At 41.0% G+C, this 21939-nt stretch overlaps 1 protein-coding gene across 2 annotated transcripts in view; it reads right to left on the bottom strand.

Moving 5' to 3' along the window:
- The window catches only part of CDK15 (cyclin dependent kinase 15), a 72220-nt gene extending 50608 nt beyond the window's left edge, over positions 1–21612 (bottom strand). Inside the window, exons 1-6 of one of the 2 annotated variants that reach the window (XM_036320817.1) lie at positions 21283–21612; positions 20375–20524; positions 20071–20171; positions 15046–15125; positions 5775–5869; positions 4957–5019 (exon numbers count right to left, since the gene is read on the bottom strand). In XM_036320817.1, the coding sequence (XP_036176710.1) occupies positions 4957–5019; positions 5775–5869; positions 15046–15125; positions 20071–20171; positions 20375–20524; positions 21283–21405 (612 nt within the window). In that variant the 5' untranslated portion in view covers positions 21406–21612. The remainder of the gene's footprint in view (positions 1–4956; positions 5020–5774; positions 5870–15045; positions 15126–20070; positions 20172–20374; positions 20525–21282) is intronic. The other variant, XM_036320818.1, reaches the window with a different exon arrangement.
- Between the last annotated feature and the right edge of the window lie 327 nt (positions 21613–21939).

The following is a 21939-nucleotide window of genomic DNA, read 5'->3' as shown; positions in this document are numbered from 1 at the left end:
GGTGCTTTTTCTCAGTCCACATCAAGCCAGATCGTGGGTGGCTCTTTCCAGAGAGGCTTCCTGTACCTCAGGGGTGAGTTCTGTTTCCAACACAGTGAGGCTCTTGGGAACAAAATGTAATTCGTTTGGGCTACTGCCATCTGGGCGGGAATCCCTCAGAACACAATCAGATGAGTCAGCCACGTCCTGCAGGGAAGCCCTAGTGCTCCACTCACCAGGGATCCCTGGGGTTTGTTAAATCCCAGGCGGTTCTCACCATGTCTTCTGTGGTCACTACTCAAAATATAAGCCTCTCGGACTATTCTTTTTCCCTCCCATAAGCTCATCTCTGTATTGCTCTGTGCTTCCTTTCATGTAATCCATGGTTCCTTCCTCTCCCAAACCTTTTCACTGCTCACTCTTCACGCCTCAATCCTGGATTAAAAACTCTCTACAACGCAACCTCTGATGGGTTTTCTTCCGGCTCCTTTCCTTCAATGGGACCTTGAGCTCACTGCTCCTTTATAGCTTTTCTACAGCTCACTCAGACATCTGATCGCAGGGGGGTGGGGTCAGCTGCCTCCTGACTCCTCACTCCCACTTCAAAACCATTCCTTCTCTACCCTTAAGAAAAAACCCCTGTTGCTTAGACTTTCTTGCCATCCAGCTACGTCTTCCTCTACTCCCCTTGTCACTGTCATCCACACACCGACCACCCTGCATCATTCTCTCGAAATCACAGCTGTTGCTCCCTTGACATCAGTGCCCGTGTGAACATGGCAAGCTGACCTTCAGTGGTCTTCTTCTCCAGGCAGCTTCAGCCCCTCACTCCATGATAACACAGTAGGTCTTGCCATCATAAGCAACTATTTTGATCATGTCATTCATTAGGTGTTGTTGTTTTACCATGGTCACCAATGCCTTTCGCTATGGAAATCCAATGGATACCTCTCATTCCTTCTCTTTGCAGCATTTGGAACTGTTGACCTTCCTGAAGCTCTTCCTTGGTAACACAATCTTATAATTTTTCTCCTACTTCTCTGAAGCCTCTTTTTTTATGGGTTCTATCCACTTCCTCTACTGATCTCTAATATATTTAAATTCCTTAGGGCTCCATCCTGGACCTTCTCTTATCACTCCACATACTCCCCCTAGCCATCTTATCTACTAACTGACTCAACTAACAACTGTACTCTGCAGATTTCAAAATCTTTATCTCCAACTCAGACTCTCTCTTGAACTTTAGACCCGAATAATCTGAAGTTCACTTGGACATCCTATAATCACATCAAACTCAAAATGTCCAAAACTTAACTCACTATTTCCCTCTAAGATCCACATTCCTCTTTTCTCCCCACCCCACCCCCTCTCTCTATATATATATACACACACAACCTTAACCCTAACCTCAACTAGGAGCTCATTCCATCTAAGATAGGACTCCTCCTCTTCTCCAAACCAACTTCTTCTATTTCTAGTAATAGAGCTATAATTCTTCTGGTGAATCAAACTCAAAATCAGTCATGTTTGGCCTCACCCTCTCCCTCTTCATGTCCTGGATGAACTCTTCATTGTTTTCATTTTTCACATTCCTTTCCATTCTCACCTTCACTACCATAATTTAGGCCTTTATTACTTCTTACCTAGATCCTTCCTGTTCCTTGACCAGCAGCATCCACATCCCCCGGGATCATGTTAGAAACAGTAGCTCAGGCTCACCGTAGGCCGCCTGGATCAGAGCCCCAAGTCATTCATCTGCTCACTGAAGTTTGAGAAGCACTGGGCTAGACCACATCAATAAACTCCTAACTGGAATTTCTGACTCTAGTCTCCTCTCTTTAATCCATCCCACAGACCACAGTTACATAAATTTTCTTCTGATCATGTCATGCTCTCTCAACTCAACCCCCTTTAATAACTCTAATGTCTAAGGAATAGAGTCCACATCTTAGAAAGTGAGGCTCTCGGCCACCTACCCAATCAATTTCCCCAGACTTATATACCCCACTTCACTAATATATTCTACATGTCAGGCCAATAGGACCAGAGGTGCAACATGGCAGTAGTGGAAAAGCATCCTAACCAAGAATCATATTTAGCTATGGCAAAGGCTGGCTCTATAACCTCTGGCAAAATATTTGTCCTCTCAAATCTTAGATTCCAATTCTGCAAAACAAAAAAGTTAGATCAGCCCAGTGTTTTTAAAGCATTTTTTGTATTGCAACCAAATATATATGTACCCAGTATTTACATCCATATCCAGATATAAGTACAGTTTCAACTAGAACAAAAGTTGCACAAAACATTTTCTATTCTCTTCTTACCCATTTCATTTCATTTTTTAAAATGTTGGTTGCTGCCGAAACCGGTTTGGCTCAGTGGATAGAGCGTCGGCCTGCGGACTGAAAGGTCCCAGGTTCGATTCCGGTCAAGGGCATGTACCTGGGTTGCGGGCACATCCCCAGTAGGAGATGTGCAGGAGGCAGCTGATCGATGTTTCTCTCTCATCGATGTTTCTAACTCTCTATCTCTCTCCCTTCCTCTCTGTAAAAAATCAATAAAATATATTTTAAAAAAAATGTTGGTTGCTAATCCCCACTAATGGGTCAGAACCCAAAAACTGAAAACCACTGTCGGCCCCATTGCCCTAACAGTCCATGATTCTGGGATCCTCTTCCTTGAATACACCCTCTATTTCCCTGCTCTGTACCTTTGGTGAACACGTTCCTCCTTTCTGTAACATCTTCCCCTATTTCAGCCTCTTAAAATGAAGGTATGTTTTGAATTCTGGCTTGAATGAAGCCTCTTAAAATGAGAAAATATATTCTACTTCTTTACACATCTACAAACTAGGTCTTATTTCTTACTTGGCATTATTCACAAATGCCATGTAATAGTATTGGTGTGTATTTCTTTTATCTTGTTTTTGGATGTAAGTGTCTTGAGGGCCGGAATCTATCTTCCATGTCTTTTTTTCCTCTGAAGCATTTAGCACAGTGTCTTATATGTGAGTCACATAAGCCTGAAAATCTTTCTCACCATTATTTTTCCTGCAATCGTTTTTCTATGTAATCAACACCTCTAGTCTAGTTTCTTGACTCTTCTGCTTTCTACCTAGCTTTCAGCACCCTGCCTATCTTCACTTCTTCCCTCAGTTTAGAAGCCTCTGGCCACCAGCTTAACCTTTTGACATTCTCTTCAATTCTCTTGCCAAATGGTCTTTTCCTCTCACTTATCTGGCAAAACCCCAAATCTGAATCAATAAACTGTCTACTTTCTCTGTTCCTCTATTCCGGCAGTTCTCAACCTGTGGGTCGCGACCCCTTTGCAAAGGGGTCGAACGATGCTTTCACAGGGGTTGCCTAAGACCATCGGAAAACACATATATAATTACATATTGTTTTTGTGATTAATCACTATGCTTTAATTACGTTCAATTTGTAACAATGAAAAGACATCCTGCATATCAGATATTTACATGACGATTCATAACAGTAGCAAAATTACAGTTATGAAGTAGCAATGAAAATAATTTTATGGTTGGGGGTCACCACAACATGAAGAACTGTATTAAAGGGTCGCGGCATTAGGAAGGTTGAGAACCACTGCTCTATTCAAATGGCTAAGCACTGCCATTTATTTATTTATTTATTTGTTTGTTTGTTTGTTTGTTTGTTAATCTTCACCTGAGGATATTTTTCCATTGACTTTTAGAGTGGAAGGAAGGGGGAGAGAAAGAGAGAGAGAAACATTGATGTGAGAGAGACACATCGATTGGTTGCCTCCCACATGTGCCTCTGACCAAGGCCAGGGATCCAGCCTGCAAATCACATATATGCCCTTGACCGGAATCAAATCTGGGACCCTTCAGTCCTCAGGGCTGATGCTCTATCCACTGAGCAATACCGGCTATGGCAGCACTGCCATTTAAAAAATAATCCCATGAACATGCAGATAACTTAATGATTTTCATTCTCATTACAATATTTAATACACTCCTAGACTTTCTTGGTTTCCCTAGTTAGTTCTCTACCCCATTCTCCAATAGCTATTAAGATTTCTTCATTTCTCTCAACTCCTCTCCCCTCAACCTTTCCCCCCCTTGCCTCTAAGAGGAGATTAAGCCCCTTATTAAGAGTCTCATAACATTCCTATTAACACAGCCATAGCCTTGTCACTTTGCTTCTCACTGCCCATTTAAGTCCACATTATCTTACTGGGCTTTAAGCACACTGAAAGTCAGAAATACAACTTATTCATTAGTAAAACCTCAGAACTTAATATAGTACTAAGACCTCAATAAGTATTTCTTGAATGAATAAATTAATACATAAATTATTAGTTAAATGAATGAGTACATATGCAAATCTCATGTGTCTAGGGTTAATTAATTAAATGCCAATAAAACTTTAGAGAATGAAAAGTATAAAATACAAATGATTTATAACACAAGTAGAATTACATCTGTTAAGAGGTCATTATTATTTCTATTCTAATGACTGGGAAAAAATGGAAGCTGGCTCCATAGATAACAGGACCTGATCAGACAGGCAAAAGGGTAACTGATCAGGATCCAACACAGGTGGTTTGTTGGCTAATTCTAGTGGGAACTATAAACACAACACAAACTTTATCACAGAGCACAGCAGTCTGCCATGAAAAAGGTATTTATTTTATAAAAGATGGCCTACCTTCACTTGTTTTTCTCAGTGCAATTCTTTTAATTGGCTTATGCTTCTAGGCACACATTTGCAATGATAGCAATGACTGACAAAGTTAGTCTGTCCAGAAAACCACTAAACATTGCTCCATATCTAGAAGGACAACTTTCTTTCTTTTCTTTTTTTAACTTTTCTCTAGAATATTAATGATGGCCATCTTCTTATTTTGTGTCCTGGGACTTTGCTTTGCACTGTCAGCCTGTTTCAAAATTCTCCTGTGGGCGAGCCAGAGAGGCCTGCCCCTCGCAGCACTCACCCTGACGTTGTGAGGGTGCAGCCCTCCCGGGTGCTGGGACATGTACTGGGCCAGGTCCGTGTGCTACAGGAAACGGTGGAGAGACTGTTGTTAGTGGTGCTTGCACAGTGCCCTGCAGCAGACCGTACATTTGACTGCCAGAGGTCTTACAAAGTTCAGGTTTTTGAGAATAAGGGGCAGAAGGCACACAGCTAGGTTTTCTGAGACCCCACTGCTGAGGTCAAACCCAGTGTATCTTTCTAACTGGCTGCTGTTAGAAGGAAGCTTGTTTCCCGGCACAACAAGATGCTCTATTTACGTAAATGACTGTCCCCGAACACAAAGACACAGGGAGTTTCCACTCTTCTCGGAGGCAAGTCAAATACACATACCGTATGATTTCTTCCTGCTAATATTTGAAAAGTTTTCCCTCTCAGAAATACTACAGTGAGTTATTCTTTAGTAAACTTATATACAATGTTTTAAAACCTTGGGGTTTATATCTTCATTATCAATGAAACATGTTGGGCTCTGCTCAGCTGGTGGTTAAAAATAGATTTTTTTTTTAAAAGGTGTAAACGTTTTATTTAGGAGGCAAACTCAAAATTCTTATGAATTACTGCTGGTGAGGGGAAAGAGACAGCAAATATAATGGGCAAAGAGGCAAGATTCAAGAATAAGCATAAGAACAATAGGCTCTGTTAATCGTAATAATGAAAATTTCCATGACACTTTCCACATTGTAATGAAAATTTTATCATGCCATAAAATATTAACAGATTCATTATACAAACACCAGGCTTTTCCCTCATGCTTTGTAAAATGCTGGGGCAACTCACCATGTATTCGAAAACGAATGTCAGTGTCTCTTTGGTGTGGATTATGTCATGCAGGAGCACAATATTGGCATGTTTCAGACCCTTCAAAAGAGAAGCTAGAAAAATTCAACAAAATGTTAACTCAATCAACGATCTTGAAAGCCCTGCTTTAAAGATATCAAGCAGTATTTATTTTTTTAAACATTTCAAAGCAAGCAGTTCTGGTTTTTTATTGCTGGAAATATCTCTTGTGAAATAATATTTAAAATGACAAAGTACCTTCATTATTTGTTAAATGGTGAGTCATTGCATTTGCATACCTTACTTTTTTAATAGGCTAAAGCAGTTTGAAAAGAAATATGTTTCCATTTACCCAATCAATTTCATCAAAGCACTCAGAGCACTTTGCAAATGCTTTCCTCTGGGGATCTTATCATCTTTGCTTCAGAGTCCTAGGAGAGGAGGCCTGAGAGATAAGGCCATGGGGCGGGGAATGAGGGGGGGGGGGCAGGAAATGGAATGGCCTGCCTTCTAGAGCAGGACTTTGCAACACATAATCATTTTCTAAAATTCAAAGTCCCACGGGGGCTCAGTAGGGATGCTGGGTGGGACTGGGAGAAGGCAGGTATAAGAGCATGGGGTGAAAAATGGTTAAACCATAATAAACAGCGGAGGGGACTTCTTAAGGGGAGAATTGCAAACCCTGTGGAAGGAGAAAATGCAAACTTGAAAAGGGGACAGAGCCAAACTTGGGAGCCCAGAGGCGTGCGTGGGGAGGGCTGAGGACTGTCTTTTTGCAGCTTCAATATCAGGTTGTTATTTGGTCAGTAAGAGCAGCCTTAATGGAAAAGTCACCACAAAAGGCCAGCGAGTGCCTGGCTGGGGGGTTCTTTATTTATTTATTTAAATCTTTATTGTTGAAAGTATTCCATAGGTCAGTGATGACGAACCTATGACACCTCTGACATGCGAACTCATTTTTTTTGGTTGATTTTTCTTTGTTAAATGGCATTTAAATATATAAAATAAATATCAAAAATATAAGTCTTTGTTTTACTATGGTTGCAAATATCAAAAAATTTCTATATGTGACACGGCACCAGAGTTAAGTTAGGGTTTTTCAAAATGCTGAAACGCCGAGCTCAAAAGGTTCGCCATCACTGGCCTAGGTCCTCCCTTTCCCCCTATTAACCTCTCCCAGCCCGCTCCTGGCAGGGGGTTTAAAAGGCTGTGTCTTTGGGGTTTCAGAGATAAAACAGAAGGGAAGAGAGCAGAAAAGGCACAAAAAAGGGATGAGTCGCAACTCAGAGTATCCCCATATGAAGAAACAGTGTCCTTCACACTTAAGGGGAAGGAAAAATAAAAACTCAAAGCCATGCTCTGCAGGGATGCCCGTATATCATGAATCTCGGGCAACAGCTTTCCTCTGGAATTCTGTAAGATTGACAACAAGCTCAAATGCTCCCTTCAAATTTTGGAACATTACTTCCTTCAGTGGCCCTTTCCCATTGTAATGCAACTCTGGCAGCCATTCCCGCTTCCAGTGGAGGCCCCTCCATTTTCCTCTGGGGAAGCAACCCCTTCCCTACTCAGCGCCTGCTATTCCGTGGGGCTGACCCACCCCTACCCAAGACTGGGCTTGTGACCCCGGCCCGTCCAATCAGAGCACAGCCACCCGTTGGCCACAGTGATTGGCTCAGAGACAGGCACAAAGCCCTAGCGTGGGAGAGCCCCACTTTACCAGTGTCATGAGGATAGAAGTGCTTTCGTCTCCACTGTGAAAGCTGAGCTTTAACCAGGAGCTGCCCTGGCCAGCTTACCACACCTGGGAATAAAACTAAGGCAGAGAAAAACAGTGTTGGGGATGGACAGGCCTGGACTCCTGGTGACATCATAGGCTCCCTGCTAGTGTGTAGTTTCCAGGCCTCTGAGCCAGCAAATTTCCTCCTTTGCTCACCTTAGTTTGAGCTGGCAACCTCTTACCACCCAAGGAGCCCTGCTCTGTCCATTAACCCTACCTTGCTCTACTGATGAATAGTATAACTTTACTGTTTGCCCCCCCAAATCCTTATGAGCTAAATGTATTACTTCACTCTTACACGTCCATTGCTTTGTACATGTACAGTCTTACAGGTATCTGCTTAATATCCCTAGTCCCAGACTGAAGGCTGTATGCGAATAGCGGGAGTGACTTTCTCTTTCAGATGCCGCCACACCACCCGGTACAACGCTCAGCCAAGACTAAGCACTTAATTTATCAAGTATATTTATTGAGTGTCTTAATGGAGAGCTGACTGTGGAGCCAGGAGCCCTCCTATGGATCCTGCCACTTTCTAGCCAAGTGAGCTCGGGGCAGTATCTCAACCCAAGTCTCAGTTCACTCCATGGGAGAAAGAGATAACGCCTTCCCCAACCTGACTTCATAGGATTGCCATGAGGATGGAACCAGATTCCGTGCGCGGGTCCCTGGCAAATGTCAAGCATCACACGGTTGCAAATTAGAATTAATATCCCAGTCAACAGGTACTGGGCCCTCCCTTCCACCTTGAGCCCCACTAAATCCCCACTCCCAGGTTAATAAATTAAAATTTTGTTTATGTCAACTCATAGATACAGAGAACATTATGATGGTTGCCAGATGGGAGGGGGGGTGGGTGAAAAGGAGGAAGGATTAAGGTGTGCAAGCTGCCAGTTATTAAAGCAGTCATGGGAATGTAAAGTACAGTAAATAGAACGTAGCCAATAATACTGTGTTAACTATGTGTCGTGTCAGATATGGAAGCTGAACTTATTGGGGTGATCATTTTATAAGTTATGTAAATGTCTAATCACTATGTTGTATACCTGAAACTGATATAATATTGTATTTATTGCATCCGATTGTAATTTAAATTTTTAAAAATTTTGTTTATATCTGTTTCTGCTAGAGTTTCCAACACCTTCCATACTTACATGACTTCTAACCATCAGCTAAACATGCTGGTATTTTATGTGTATTTTTATTTGCAAATTATGTTCTTTTTCTCTCTCTATGCGCCCCCCCCACCCCCAATATTACAAAACATGCACCAAAATTCGATTTTAAATGGATATGGTAAACCTGAAATTACTAAGAATATTGTAAAGATATTTAAATTTGTTTTTAATACAAAATTTAGTCTCGCTTAAATATGATGTTACTAAAATTCCTGATGCTCATTTTTAAAATTATGATGGCATGTTTTGTTCATTACAATGGCTCCAAACTATCATTTGCTAAAAAGCTCAAAGTTTGATGTTCGCTTAGGATGAGGCTCACTGCTAATATCAGTGACTATAAATCTTTATTTCATACAGAGTTCTTGATAATTTCTGCCCTCGTCAACTCACACTCCCTATCCTTGCTCACTTGGCTCTAGACATATTGGCCTCCTACCTATTCCTTGGACATTTCCAAACACATTTCCTCCCTGGGTCTTCACAGTCACCTTCTTGTCTCAGCTCACGGCACGCCTCCTCCCTCCCTTTCTTCAGGTCTCTGCTCAAAGTCTTGGCTTCCCTGACACCCCCACCCCAGTGATCTCCATCCCTGTGCCCTGCTTTATCCTTCTTCATAGAACTTATCACTCCTGGCATATTGTAGCACTTGTTATACTGACATATTATATATCTGTTTATTGTCCGTTTCCACCCTTAGGAATATAAACTCCACTAAGAGCAGGCACTTTTGTGCTTATGGCTGTGTCTTCAGTATCTACAACAACATCTGCTATATTGTAAGCATTCAATAAATATTTACTATTGAGTCAGTGGTCACTAATTGCCTAATATCATTTCTATACCTATAATTGGTTGGAATAGGGTGTTTTGGCTGATGGTGCTTTTATTTCTTGTTTCTTTTAGTTGTCTTCCTCATTAGGTTATGACTGTTGTGTTATGGCCGTGTCTACTACTGCTTTTTTTTTTTTTTTTTTTTTACACCCAAGAACTACTGAAATACTTACAGGGCAACTGTGACTTTTAAAGACTAGTAATAGGGAATTTACATGAAAGAGTAGATGATGTTTAAAGCATTTATCTCATGGCATTGGTATATTGTTTGGTCCATCCACCGGAAGAATCGAAAATGACCACAACCTCAGATGTGTGGGCCTCAAACCCAGAAAGGGAAGATCTTTCTTCTAATTTCAAGGCTGCCTCATAAACTTCACAGTGGGATGTGGTGTCTTCTGCATGCTAAGCAGCCGAGGGAGAAGGGAGAGGTCTTAAAACCAGAGCATCCTGATTCCTGTAAAATTATTGTTTTTATAATTCACATATTCTGAGTCTACTAATTTTTGTTTCTCTTCAAAGAAAAGACACAAAGATAAATCGGGGAGTCTTTAAAGCTCCAGACAAATGGGATCACGATGGAATTTCTTTGAGGGCTTCCAAAATACTTTTATGATGATGATGATGATGATGATGATGATGATAGTTAACACTCATTGAGCATTTACCACATGCCAGGCATTGTTGTAAGAATTCTGCATATATTAACTTGGTATGATCATGAGAACACCCAGAAAAGCCAAAGGGAAAACCTGAAAAAAAGACAGCATAACCCCAAAGATCAAGAAAAATGACCCACAACGGAAAGTTATTAAGCATGTTTTAAAAAATGCAAAGTATTTCTTTCTTTATTTTCAATGTCCATAAAGGTGTTTAGGATGACTGACTGGTTTAACATTACATCAAATTTAATTCAATTCTCATATATGTAAGATATTTAATAGTTTAGGAAAAAAGTTATTTTTATCTTGCAATTATATGAGAATATTAATTTCTTGGTTTTGTTAATTTCATTGGGGTTTGTGGTTCAGTCAAGTTTTTTGAAAATGGATGCTTTGCAGGTGCAATGGGTCATGAAATTTTGAGGTTACTCTACTCTGTTCTGCTTTAGTTTATTATTTTTAAGAAACACTTTTATTGACCTCAGAGAGGAAAGGCGAGGGAGGGAGAGAAACATCAATGATGAGAGAGAATCATTGATCGGCTCCTGCACACCTTCTACTGGGGACTGAGCCCACAATTCAGGCACGTGCCCTTGACCGGAATTGAACCCAAGACACTTCAGTCTGCAGGCCGACACTCTATCCACTGAGCCAAGCCAGTGAGGGCTATTCTGCTTTAGTTTATCATCTAAAGGAAAGGTTAAAGATGATGATTACCAGGAAGAACAAGGCTGACTCAATGTCCTAGGGCACAGGTATATATGGTAGTCAACACCCTTTCTAGGCTGTGAGCTCCTCAAAGGCATGTCCTGTTCCTGTCCCTGTCTTTGCATCTCCAGCCTGCAGCACGGGCCAGCACGTGGTGCTCATAAGGCCTCGTGAATTAATGAAGGCAGGCAGTTGAAACGAGTTTACGTAGGAGTCAATAATGGAGCCAATTCCTTCCCAACCCTCACTAGGCACTGAATTAAAAAGAATTTGTATTTCCTGATGTTGCATTTCCTCTGGCCTAGGTGTCACAGGTCAAGTCAGTGAGTCAAGTTATGCATTCCAAGAAAAGAAATCATCAAGGTAAATATTAAAACAAATGTTAAATAAGTAGTTATTATCTGATTTCTTTGGAATTATAATTTGATCACATAGCATCATCCTGGCAAGATTTTGTTTTATAAAAATGTAAGTATGCTATGTCCGTGATGTGATTTGATTGCATTTAATGAAGAACTTCTTGTCAACCTGATCTGCTCGATCTATTTGTGGAAATCAGTGAATCAGCGATTCTAATTGGTATTCGGTACCTCACCATATGACCTTAAGGGAACCTTAGTCTAGTTTTGGCTCAGTTTTATCATATATGAACTGGGAATAATTACTTTGTAATGTTTTTTGCTATAGAATGATCTTAAGAGATTCTTAGCTAAAACTGTTTCTAATTTAAGCACTGCAGTTACTGGTGCTGTAGAGTTCATGATAGAATCAAAATTGACAAGTATGATATATATCATTTTTTAAAATGTTTCTTCTGCATTTTGCTTAACATTTATACAAAATGTATCATAAAAAAAGATTTTTACTTTTACTGTTGCTAAAGAGGAAATGCTTGAGTTAAGAAGTTCTACATTTATCACAATACAATAAATTTTAATTACTACCTAACAACTCTGATTCCTAGTTCTGAGACCTCAGTCAACTTACCTAACCTCTCTAAAGTTCAGATTCCTTCATCTCTACAACAAAAACAACACACTTTACCTACTGGAATTGGTATAAGGGTTTTTTAAAAAGACAGTGTGTGTGTGTGTGTGTGTGTGTGTGTGTGTGTGTGTGTGTGTGTTGGGGGAGGGGGGAATATGTCATATGCCTAGTCATCAAAAAAGGTTAGTTATATGACTGCTCCTAAAAAATGCTGCTAACAGGCTGAAAGTCCTGGGTTTAAACCAAAAGGTTCTAATTTTTTAGGAAGATATTTAAAATACTACACATTATCAAAATATTAATACACAGTTTAATAAAACTAGGGAACATATTCTTATATAAAAACTTATAAGATCAGCCTACTCCTAGTTGTAAACATAAACATTTAAAATATAACTCTAGAGCCACTTATGAATGATTTTCTAAGTTGCTGGAAGATAGCTAATCCTTTCCATTAGCAAAGGAATGAGGGTAGAGAAAGTGCCTATTGTGTGCTCTACTGTGCGTCCGGTGGCCAGCAAAATACCTGGCCATAGTAGGTGCTCAATAAATATTTGTAGCATGAATGCATAGACAGTGTACAAATGTTTGAATGAGAGAGATTTGGTTTGAATTACAGCTATATATTAGAAGAAAAAGAATATCTCTCTTCAAGGGTTGTTAATAGACTCGAAAGAGGTAATATGGGAAAATTATCTGGCATGGGTGTTAAAACATGTCTCCCTTAGTACTGTTCATACTTTTGCTAATTTCATATTACATGTTAAGAGCAAATAAGTATTCCAAATGACCAGATTATTAAACTGCTACAGGTATTCTACTTATATAGAGACCATACATACAGTAAAATCATACTCAATAAATCTTTGGCTGCTATAGCATCAGTGCAGCCAAACTGGTCAGGAAAAGTAATTCCTTCTTCAAGGCTTTTTAAAGAAGTCTGCACTACTCGTTCAGTTTTCCTGCACGTGGCTTTCAGTTGCCTTTTTAGCTAGTGACCCTGGATTTGAACTAATGAATTCCAGCTGTTCCTACTTTGCCTTCCAGCCCTTCCCATTTAGCCCCCCGTCTCCCTGGCCTCCCGTCCTTAAAGCTCTTACAGGAGAAGTGGGACAGTGCCAACGTTTTCCAGCGAGGCCTTCTATCTCCTTGAGGGGAGAGGGCGGCTCTAACAAGGGCCCACAGCTTCTGCACTGGTGGGAAAGGAAACACTCATTGTTGGAAATTAGATGCCTGGCGACCTGCAATGTGTCACCAATCCCCGTGTGGTTTTTAATATTGTGAAGCAACGCATTCAGTAAGGTAAGTCCATAAAGCCAGCCTACGAAGTCCACAGCTGAATCCTAAGTGTGATTGCAAACACCTGCGATGGAGAGCCAACTCCTGGTGAGCATGCAGTGAAAGAAACGCTTCGCATACAGAGCAACACGGGCCCAGCTTTCCTGAACCAATGCTGAGAGGCATCGGGTGGCAACACTGGCAAAAGGATGGGTCAGATATCCCCCCGAAAAACTGGGCTGCGGGCAAAATCTCGGAGTGAGGCAAGTCTGAAGCAACAGACAAGTGCATGGAGGATGGGGTGAACCTGGGCCTGGGGTCCCTCCCTGTGCTGGTGACCTGGGGACTTGTGTTACGTGCAGAAATGCTCCTTAACCTACATACATCTCTTTCTAAATCTGATCGTTCTTTAATGGGGACCACCGATAAGTGCATTCGTAAATGCAGTTTCTATTATATTAAAACCATGCTTTCGTCCAGAATGCACCTGATCCTACCAGGCTGAATCCCCAGATAACCTGACAGCCATTTGGCCCTTCCAGTTAAATTCAAAAGAACACATGTCCCAGGGGCTCTGAAAGACTTTTGAAAGTGGCATCAAATTCAGTTAAAAACTCATTTTCTGAATTGCTTTTTTCCATGCCTGTTTGCATAGCCCATCCTTCCAAGCTCCTTTCAAAATCTACTCACTCCATTAGCCACACGGATGCTAACTGGTTCTCATCTCAGTTTATGTTGTTTTGTTTTTTTTTAAACCCCTCCATTATAACACTGGTTGTAACTGGAACCATCTGCTCTGTTACATCTGAAAATGATATAGAGCAAAGATTGGGCTTTTTCTTCTCATCCATCTCAACCTCCCCCCGCCCCCCCCCCCCGCCCCCCCAGTGGTGCATGTAGGATGTGCACATACAGAAGAGAAGGGAGAATGAAGTCGTTTAACAGGGGGAAAGTGAGGCCAGGGAAGAGCCATTTCCCTGGGTTTTTGATGAAATGGACAGCAATCCCATTCTCATTTTATTTCAAATGGCTCTTGTAAAAGGTTAATAAATGGAATTTTAAAGATTTATATTCACGATAGTGGGTTTTTGGTGGTGAACAAGTCATCACTGAGGGAAATAAAACAAGAATGGAATGATAATGGCCAGCATTTGTTGAATTCTGAAAATGGACCGTGATTAGTGCTCTAAATGCATATTCTCATTTAATCCTCATAACAATGAAAAGAAATAGGTAATATTATTATCCTCTTTCTTCAATAAGCCAAGTCTTAAATAGGTAAAATAATCTGCCCACAGCCACACTAGTAATTGGTAGATCTAAGATTCAAACCCAAGTCCATCCTCACCCACTTGCTATACTCCCCAGGGTACAGAGACAATACAGACACAACAATAAACATACATGCCTTCCCAAAGAGGTTTTCAAATGCTATCTAAACTACTTATTATTTTCAAGTAAATGGTTTACTAAGAATTTATGTAATTATATTATTAATTTTATCTTTTATATGGATTTTTCTGAGGTTATTAGCTATAGCCTTAGCACTTAGTATGGGACCAAACACACAAAAAGATACTAAATAAATACTCATTGAGTGTATAGTCTTGGTCAACTAATACAATATTTTTGAATCTTGATTTCCTCAAAAATGAGTAGCAAAATGATAGTGTAACTATACTTGAAAAACTGGTAGGAAGAATAAAATTACAATTATAATATTACTTCTAGAAATATCAAAAGCTAGATATTGAATGGATAGACTCAATGCATCTCCCCCCCCCCCCCCCCCCGCCGCTATTCAATGAGTTAAAACATATCGGTTGGGTCCATTTCACTCTTCTTACCTTCTCGGATGGCTGTAAATGGGACTCCTTCCTCTTCATTCATGCTGATGACTTTTAAAGCCACTAGTTGTCTGTTTATTCTAGAAGAATGGGGGGAAAGGGCGCACATTAAGATGGCTCATTACAATTTAACACAAGTAAGTTTTCCTTCCAAATATATTCTAGCATACGAATCTACAATTTTTCAAAATAAAAAGTGTTGAAAGTCATATAATATGTAGATGTATACCAAAACATTTTTTCTCTTTACCAAAGTGATCCATGTTTATTATAAAAATAATTTGGAGATACAGAAATCAGAGAATGCCCCCACCCCCCATCAGATCCTTCCTCGTAATATTTTGATGTACTATATTGTTCCTTTTATTTTCCTTTGTGCACTTATCTCAGCTATCCTCATTTTTCATCTGAATCATTGTACTAACCTCCTAACAATCTCCTTGCTTGTACATAAACAATCAATTAACACATATTTTGTATGTTTTATGTATTGTATATTGCATCCTTACAATAAAGTAAGCTAGAGAAAAGCAAATGTTACTAAGAAAATCCTAAGGAGAGAAAATACATTTACGGTATTTGTTGAAAAAAACCTGTGTATAAGTGGACCCGTGTTGTTTGAGGGTCGACTGTAAACTGTGTGCACATGGAAGACAAAATGCACACGTGCACAAAAGTGATAGAGTGCAGATGATCTTTAAGTCTTCAACATTCATTTGCTGGCATATATATTACCTTTCCTTTTTATAGCATTTATGACTTTTTCATTGTATTTTGAAATGTTTTCTTACAGTAACTATTATTTCTTTTTATTTCTCCTAAAGTAGATATCAGTAGGTGTGTAAATTTATGAAATCATATTTTTTATCTTAGTCTTCTTCTAAATTGAGATGTAATTGGCATATGTTGTGCAAGTTAAAGGTGTACAATGTGTTGATCTGATACATTTATATGTTGCAATATGATTACCAGGATTTCTTTAGTTCTTGCCTAATGTCCTTTTTCTGTTCCAGGATACCATCCAGAATACCAGCTCACATGTAGTTGTCATGTCTCTTTAGGCTCCTCTTGGCTGTGACAATTTTCCAGACTTTCCTTGTTTTTGAGCACCTTGGCACCTTAGTCAAGAATTTTGTAGGATACCTCTCTGTTGGAGGTTTTCTTATGATTATAACACTGGGGTTTGGAGGAGGTAGAGTACCATTTTCATCACACCATATTAAGGGCACATATCATCATAATTATGACTTGATGTTGGCCTTAATCACCTGGCTGAGGTAATGTTTGTCAGATTTCTTCCCTGTAGTTACCCCCCACCCCCACCCCCAACACTATACTTAGGGAAGAATGTCCCCGTGAGTAGCTCACACTTAAGGAGTGAGGAGTTGTGCTCCCCCTCCTTGAGGGTGGGATACCTACACATTTGCGGGGTTTGTTTTTTAGAGCATGCTTTTATCTTCATCTTTTTGGCCTATTTATAGATAAAAAGGATTACCACATTTTAATTTCTATGTCATTAGTTGTGGAACTGAATTTTCATAAATGTATTGGTCTTTTCTGTTCTTTTATGATTTGCCTTATCTGCCCACCATTTTACTAAACTATTTTGCATATACTCTTCAACAATTTCTTTTGTTTGCCTTATCATGTCTTTGAAATGTTGAACTTTAAAAACTTTATGATGTTCAACATTTTCTAAAATACTCTCCCCCCACTCCCACCCTCCTCAAACCGTGTAAACTGCTTCAGTGCCTGGGCCTATGGGCAGAGGCCAGGCTATGGTTCAAGGTCACAGTTTGCTCTGACATGGGGCACTACAAAATGTTTTACTCAGAGCATAGCTCTCTGAAATTCTCACCACCCCTCCAAAAGTTTTTTGGTCAAACATGTTTAGAAAATCCTTTATGCTTTAAAATTTTCTCAGCCTTTCTCAGATAGTACTGGTATACATGCACATAAAGATGTTGAGAGCACCTACAATGAAGGTCACATTTTAGTTTGTTCTAGGGTTCCCAGTGTCAATTTTACCACAGTAACTCTTTCAATAAAACCTCTGTTAAGGTGTCTCAAAATTGGGGCTTTGTAGAGCATACTTGGACAGATGGGGCACCATGGACACTTCCAATCTTCCCTTATGGGTTCTGGCTTAAGTGTTATGTACACACAGAATTCTCTTATCTATTCTTCTAGTTCCTGGATTTTTTATTTATTTTTTATTTAACTCTTTAACCCACTGGGAATTTATATTTCCAAGTTGCTAACAATTGACCCAGATCCATGTATCGTCTTCTTTTCCTTGCTGATTTGAAGTGCCACAATGATTATATATGAGATCTTACTAATACTTGGATTTGTGACTATTCTGAACTTTAAAAACTCATACTTCTTTGATCTGTCTTTTCTTATACTTGTGCTACACTATTTTAATTATTGTAGCTTTTGAACACATTTACAATGCAGTAAGACTCTAAATTAGAGAATTATTGACACCTTTGCACTATTAGATGGTCTAATCCAAATATCCTTACAGCAGCCCCTGGATGATCTACAAGACCCTATACACCTTTCCTACTGCAGCTGCAACTTCTCCCTGCCTTCATCTGCTTCCACTCTCCCCTCCCAGCACCAGGCCTCCTCCGGCCTCAGGGATTTCTCACCTGCCGTTCCTTCTGCCTGGAGCTCTTCCACCTCAGATGTGCACAGGTCACACCTCCCTGTGTCAGAGTCTGTTCAAGTGTTCCCTTCTCAGTGCGGCCCCCTCTCATCATTCTTTTAAAATAGTAATCCACCCCTAACCCCTCTTCCCTGTTTTATCCTTTTTCAAAGCACTTTTCACTCTCTGACAAACTCAGTATTTTACTAAGTTTAATAATTGTCTATCTTACCCCCCCCCCGCCCCCCGCCCCACTAGAAAGTACAATCCATATGAGCAGGAGGTTTTGTCTCCTTCTTGGAGGAATCCTTATTGGCTACAGTAGTGCCTGGCACACAGTGGGTGCTTAAAAAATATTAGTAGACTGAATGAGTGCCTGTATGAAAAAAAAAAATGAATGCCCTTATGGCTCTTCAAGTGTTTAATGTTCCTTAATAAATCTTTATATAAATCCTGCCTATTTGTTGAAGCGAATGATTTTTGTTACTGCTACTGTGAGAGTAATTTCTCTCACTATATTTTCTCTTAAATGGTTATTGCTAATACATAAAGACAACTTTTGATAAGGATATTTTTATTTTGTAACTGATCTTACTGTTTATCATACTGATTTTGATGGTTTTGTGGATTTTTAGGTAGACAAGTCTATAACCCCCAAAAAAGTGATATTCAATCTTCTTTTTCTCATTGCATTGGCTAGAACATTAATGGTAATCTTTAACTATATAATAAAGAGGCAATATGCAAATTGACCATCACACCCTCGCACAAGATGGCCAGCAGGGGAGTACAGTTGTGGGTGATCAGGCCAGCAGGAGAGGGCAGTTAGGGGTGAACAGGCCAGCAGGGTAGGGCAGTTGAGGGGGATGAGGCTGGCAGAGGAGGGAAGTTAGGGGCAACCAGGCTGCCAGGGGAGGGCAGTTAGGGGTGACCGGGCTGGCAGGGGAGGGCAGTTGGGGGCGATCAGGCCAGCAGGGGAGGAGTTAGGCATTGATCAGGCTGGCAGGGGAGTGGTTAGGGGGTGATCAGGCCAGCAGGCAGAAGCAGTTAGGGGCAATCAGGCAGGCAAGCGGTTGGGAGCCAGCAGTCCTGGATTGTGAGAGGGATGTCCGAGGGGTCCCAGATTGGAGAGGGTGCAGGCTGGGCTGAGGGACATTCCCCCCCACCCCCAGTGCACGAATTTCGTGCACTGGGCCTCTAGTAAAAGATAATGGGCACTCTTGCCTATCTCTAACTTAATGGTGCTGTCTCTCTAGTAATTAACAACAACAACAAAAAGTGTGTGGGCTGTTGATGTGAAATATTCTATAACATAGTGAGGAAGTATCATCCCATTCCTATTTTGCTCAGAGTTTTAAAAACTAGTAGTTGATGTTGAACTTTTATCACATGCCTTTTTGGCATCTAGCTCTCTGATATTTTAAAATTTGCTCTTAAATTACAAATATAATGAATGTCTTTGTGCTGAGGAATAAAGTGAAAAGTTTTAGTGATCTTTCTTTCCCCATCCCAGTGTCAACCACTAGAAGTATCTACTTTTAAGAATATCTTGTGTATTTTTCCAGACTCCACTATGCACATACAAATTTATACATGTATAATAAGTACATTTGAGTGCTTTTTTTTCTAAATGAGATCATAGAGCACATATTGTTCTGTAACTTGCTTTTTGTCTCTTAAAATATTGGACATATCCCTTGCCAGTTTGGCTCAGTAGATAGAGCGTCGGCCTTCAGACTGAAGGGTTCTGTTTCGATTTCGGTCAAGGGCACATACCTCGGTTAAGCCATTTTATTTTTCAACATCGAAGTGACATAAAGAAATCAGACCTCCATCTTTTTTTTTTTTTTTTTTTTCTAAAGAGCAGTGGAGTTCACAGATCTTTCATATATGTTTGACAAAGTTTATTGTTAGCCAAATGGGCACTTGGCTTCTGGATTATCAGTATTTTTATTCTTCAGCCATTTTGTTTATTTTACGAGTGTAGAAAACGCAGGATTAATCACTTTTTGCATATACCATGCTTTGTAGAAACGAACTTCAGTTTCTCCTCTGAAGGCAAGTGGAAGAATGAAGGAGCAAACTCAAGGTTGCCATTGCAAACTTCCACTGTATTTTAGGGGGAGAGCAAGTCTAGTTTGCATTGAAATTAAGAGAAGGAACGCTGATAAACATTATAGTGGGCTGGTTTTAATTGGGGCAGAAGAAATGTGCTTTTCTTGCAAGGTGGTTTAAGTCATCATGTCTTTCCCTGTTGGCCATGGTGTCTTGCACGGGTCCTGAACTTCTGCAATGTGTCACCTGGCTTTACAATGTCAAACCAAGGGGAGGGATCCTCATCTCTAAAGTCTCTCCAGCTCTGGGTCACTCACCTGCTAATCCCCTTGTAAACCGTAGCATAGGAACCTTCACCCAGCTTCTCCAAGTTCAAGTAGGATGAGGCTGCCCCAAAAGGGAGGAGGCTCTTCGTGGGCTTAAAGGGAACAGGTAGGGGTGAGAGGTGGGAAAGAAAGAAAGAGCACTTTTTTTTTTAATGTTGACTCCCTCCCCCCCACCCCCCAGGAATTTGCTGGAATGTACTTGGAAGGTCAGCTCAGTAATTGCCCTGGAGGTGGGGCAGCCTCGCTAGACAAGCACACATGAAACCCTCTTGATCAGCATCAGCTGCTCACTCACCCACTGAAAGCCCTGCCTCAGATCCTCTTCCTGAAAAGACTCACTGTTACTGCGTGGCCTTTTACTCTTGCACTTCCGGGCATGGGCAGCCTGACGTCCCCTGGGGTGAAATGAAGTCATGGAACGTGATGCTTCTTTGAGGTCCGTTAGCTAGAGGAAAAAAGGAAAGTGCAGGAATAAAATGCATGCAATGTCAAGACCTAGTGGCTGGCATAAACAATTCTTTCATTTTTGTGTGTGTGTGCCCGATTTTCACTTTTCAAATATTTCCTAAGCTTCTGTACCCTCATAAGGCACCTTTCCTGAAGGTCAGATCACTTAAACACACCCACACACAAAATTTAAGAATATCCATTGTTGAAACACTACCTTCTTTCTTCACCTAAAAATATGTCCTTGAAAACTTGGCTAACCTAAATTTCTTTGATGGGTGGTTTCCAACGTCTCTCTGTTTAACTCACACTTGTTTTCCCCCATGCCCCCTTCATTCATCCCTGCGGGGGGGATAACGTTCTCGTGTGGCATTGCTAACCACCACGAGCTGATCACTGAACATTTAAGTCCACAGCACAGCAGTATGCAGATTTGCTTTTTACGTGGAGGTCAGCCCTGCTCTTCAGTCCTGGAGAGGTTTCAAGAGAATAACAACTCCTTTCTCAACCTCAAGCCCACTGAGTTTCAGGCAGCCCAAAGCCTTGGGTTGTTTTTCCCTTTTGGTTTACAAGCAAATCTCCAAATTTGATAACAATGGCCATAAATTCCCTGCGACTTTAATAGAAATTCCTTTTTATTGGTGGAGACCTACCGCAGAACCATCAGCCCCTGCCTGCCACGGAGAAGGGAGGGGGTCTCTGCTCTCCTGGGTTTGTCAGCAGAGAAAGATGCTGGGGCCGCTGGCAGACAAGTACCTGGATGGCAGCCTCGGTCCTCTCGGGCGCTCTCCTCTGACAGCGGCGTGCATCGCCTCCCTCCCAGCAGCGATGGCAGCTGCAGCCCGGCCGGAGCGTCTTTGCACACAGCTCCTGGCCCATAGTCTTCCAGGCTCAAGGAGAAAGCTTGCTCTGGACGCTCTCCCTCTCGGCCTCTCCTGTCCTCGGTCACTGCCTTTTTGCCAGAGGTCAGCAGCGCTGGAGCTTTCATATGACTCACATGAGGGCTCTGCTGGGGCGGCCTCATGACTTCAGCAGTTTTTTCCTCATCGGCAGGAGAAAGCATCCACTGGAACCGCCGCCGCCTGCTCCCCGGTGTGCACCCCTGGAAGCAGGTCGGCTGCTATTGGGTGCAAGGAAACTTGGCACGTTACAGTCCGATTCCAGCCCCAAGTTAGCTCTGGGGGTATACGTGGTCTTTATGCATCGACAGTGCTTGTCCGTGTAAACAATCATGATATGAATTATTCAAGTGGATGCGTTGAGATGTGTTTTCCCCCTGCCTGTTCTCTGAGAGCATTTTGCTTTTCAGACTTTAAAATATATTTGCAGCCTAACCAGGTCTTAAAAGTCAAAGAAACCACAGAATCATAAAACAGGAAAAAAGCTGAAGATACTTACTCCATCTCTTCATCT

The sequence above is a fragment of the Myotis myotis genome, unplaced genomic scaffold (genome assembly GCF_014108235.1).
Source record: "Myotis myotis isolate mMyoMyo1 unplaced genomic scaffold, mMyoMyo1.p scaffold_m19_p_8, whole genome shotgun sequence".
Taxonomy (NCBI): domain Eukaryota; kingdom Metazoa; phylum Chordata; class Mammalia; order Chiroptera; family Vespertilionidae; genus Myotis; species Myotis myotis.
The sequence above is the reverse complement of the archived record's forward strand: the minus strand, read 5'-3'. Positions and strand labels throughout refer to the sequence as shown.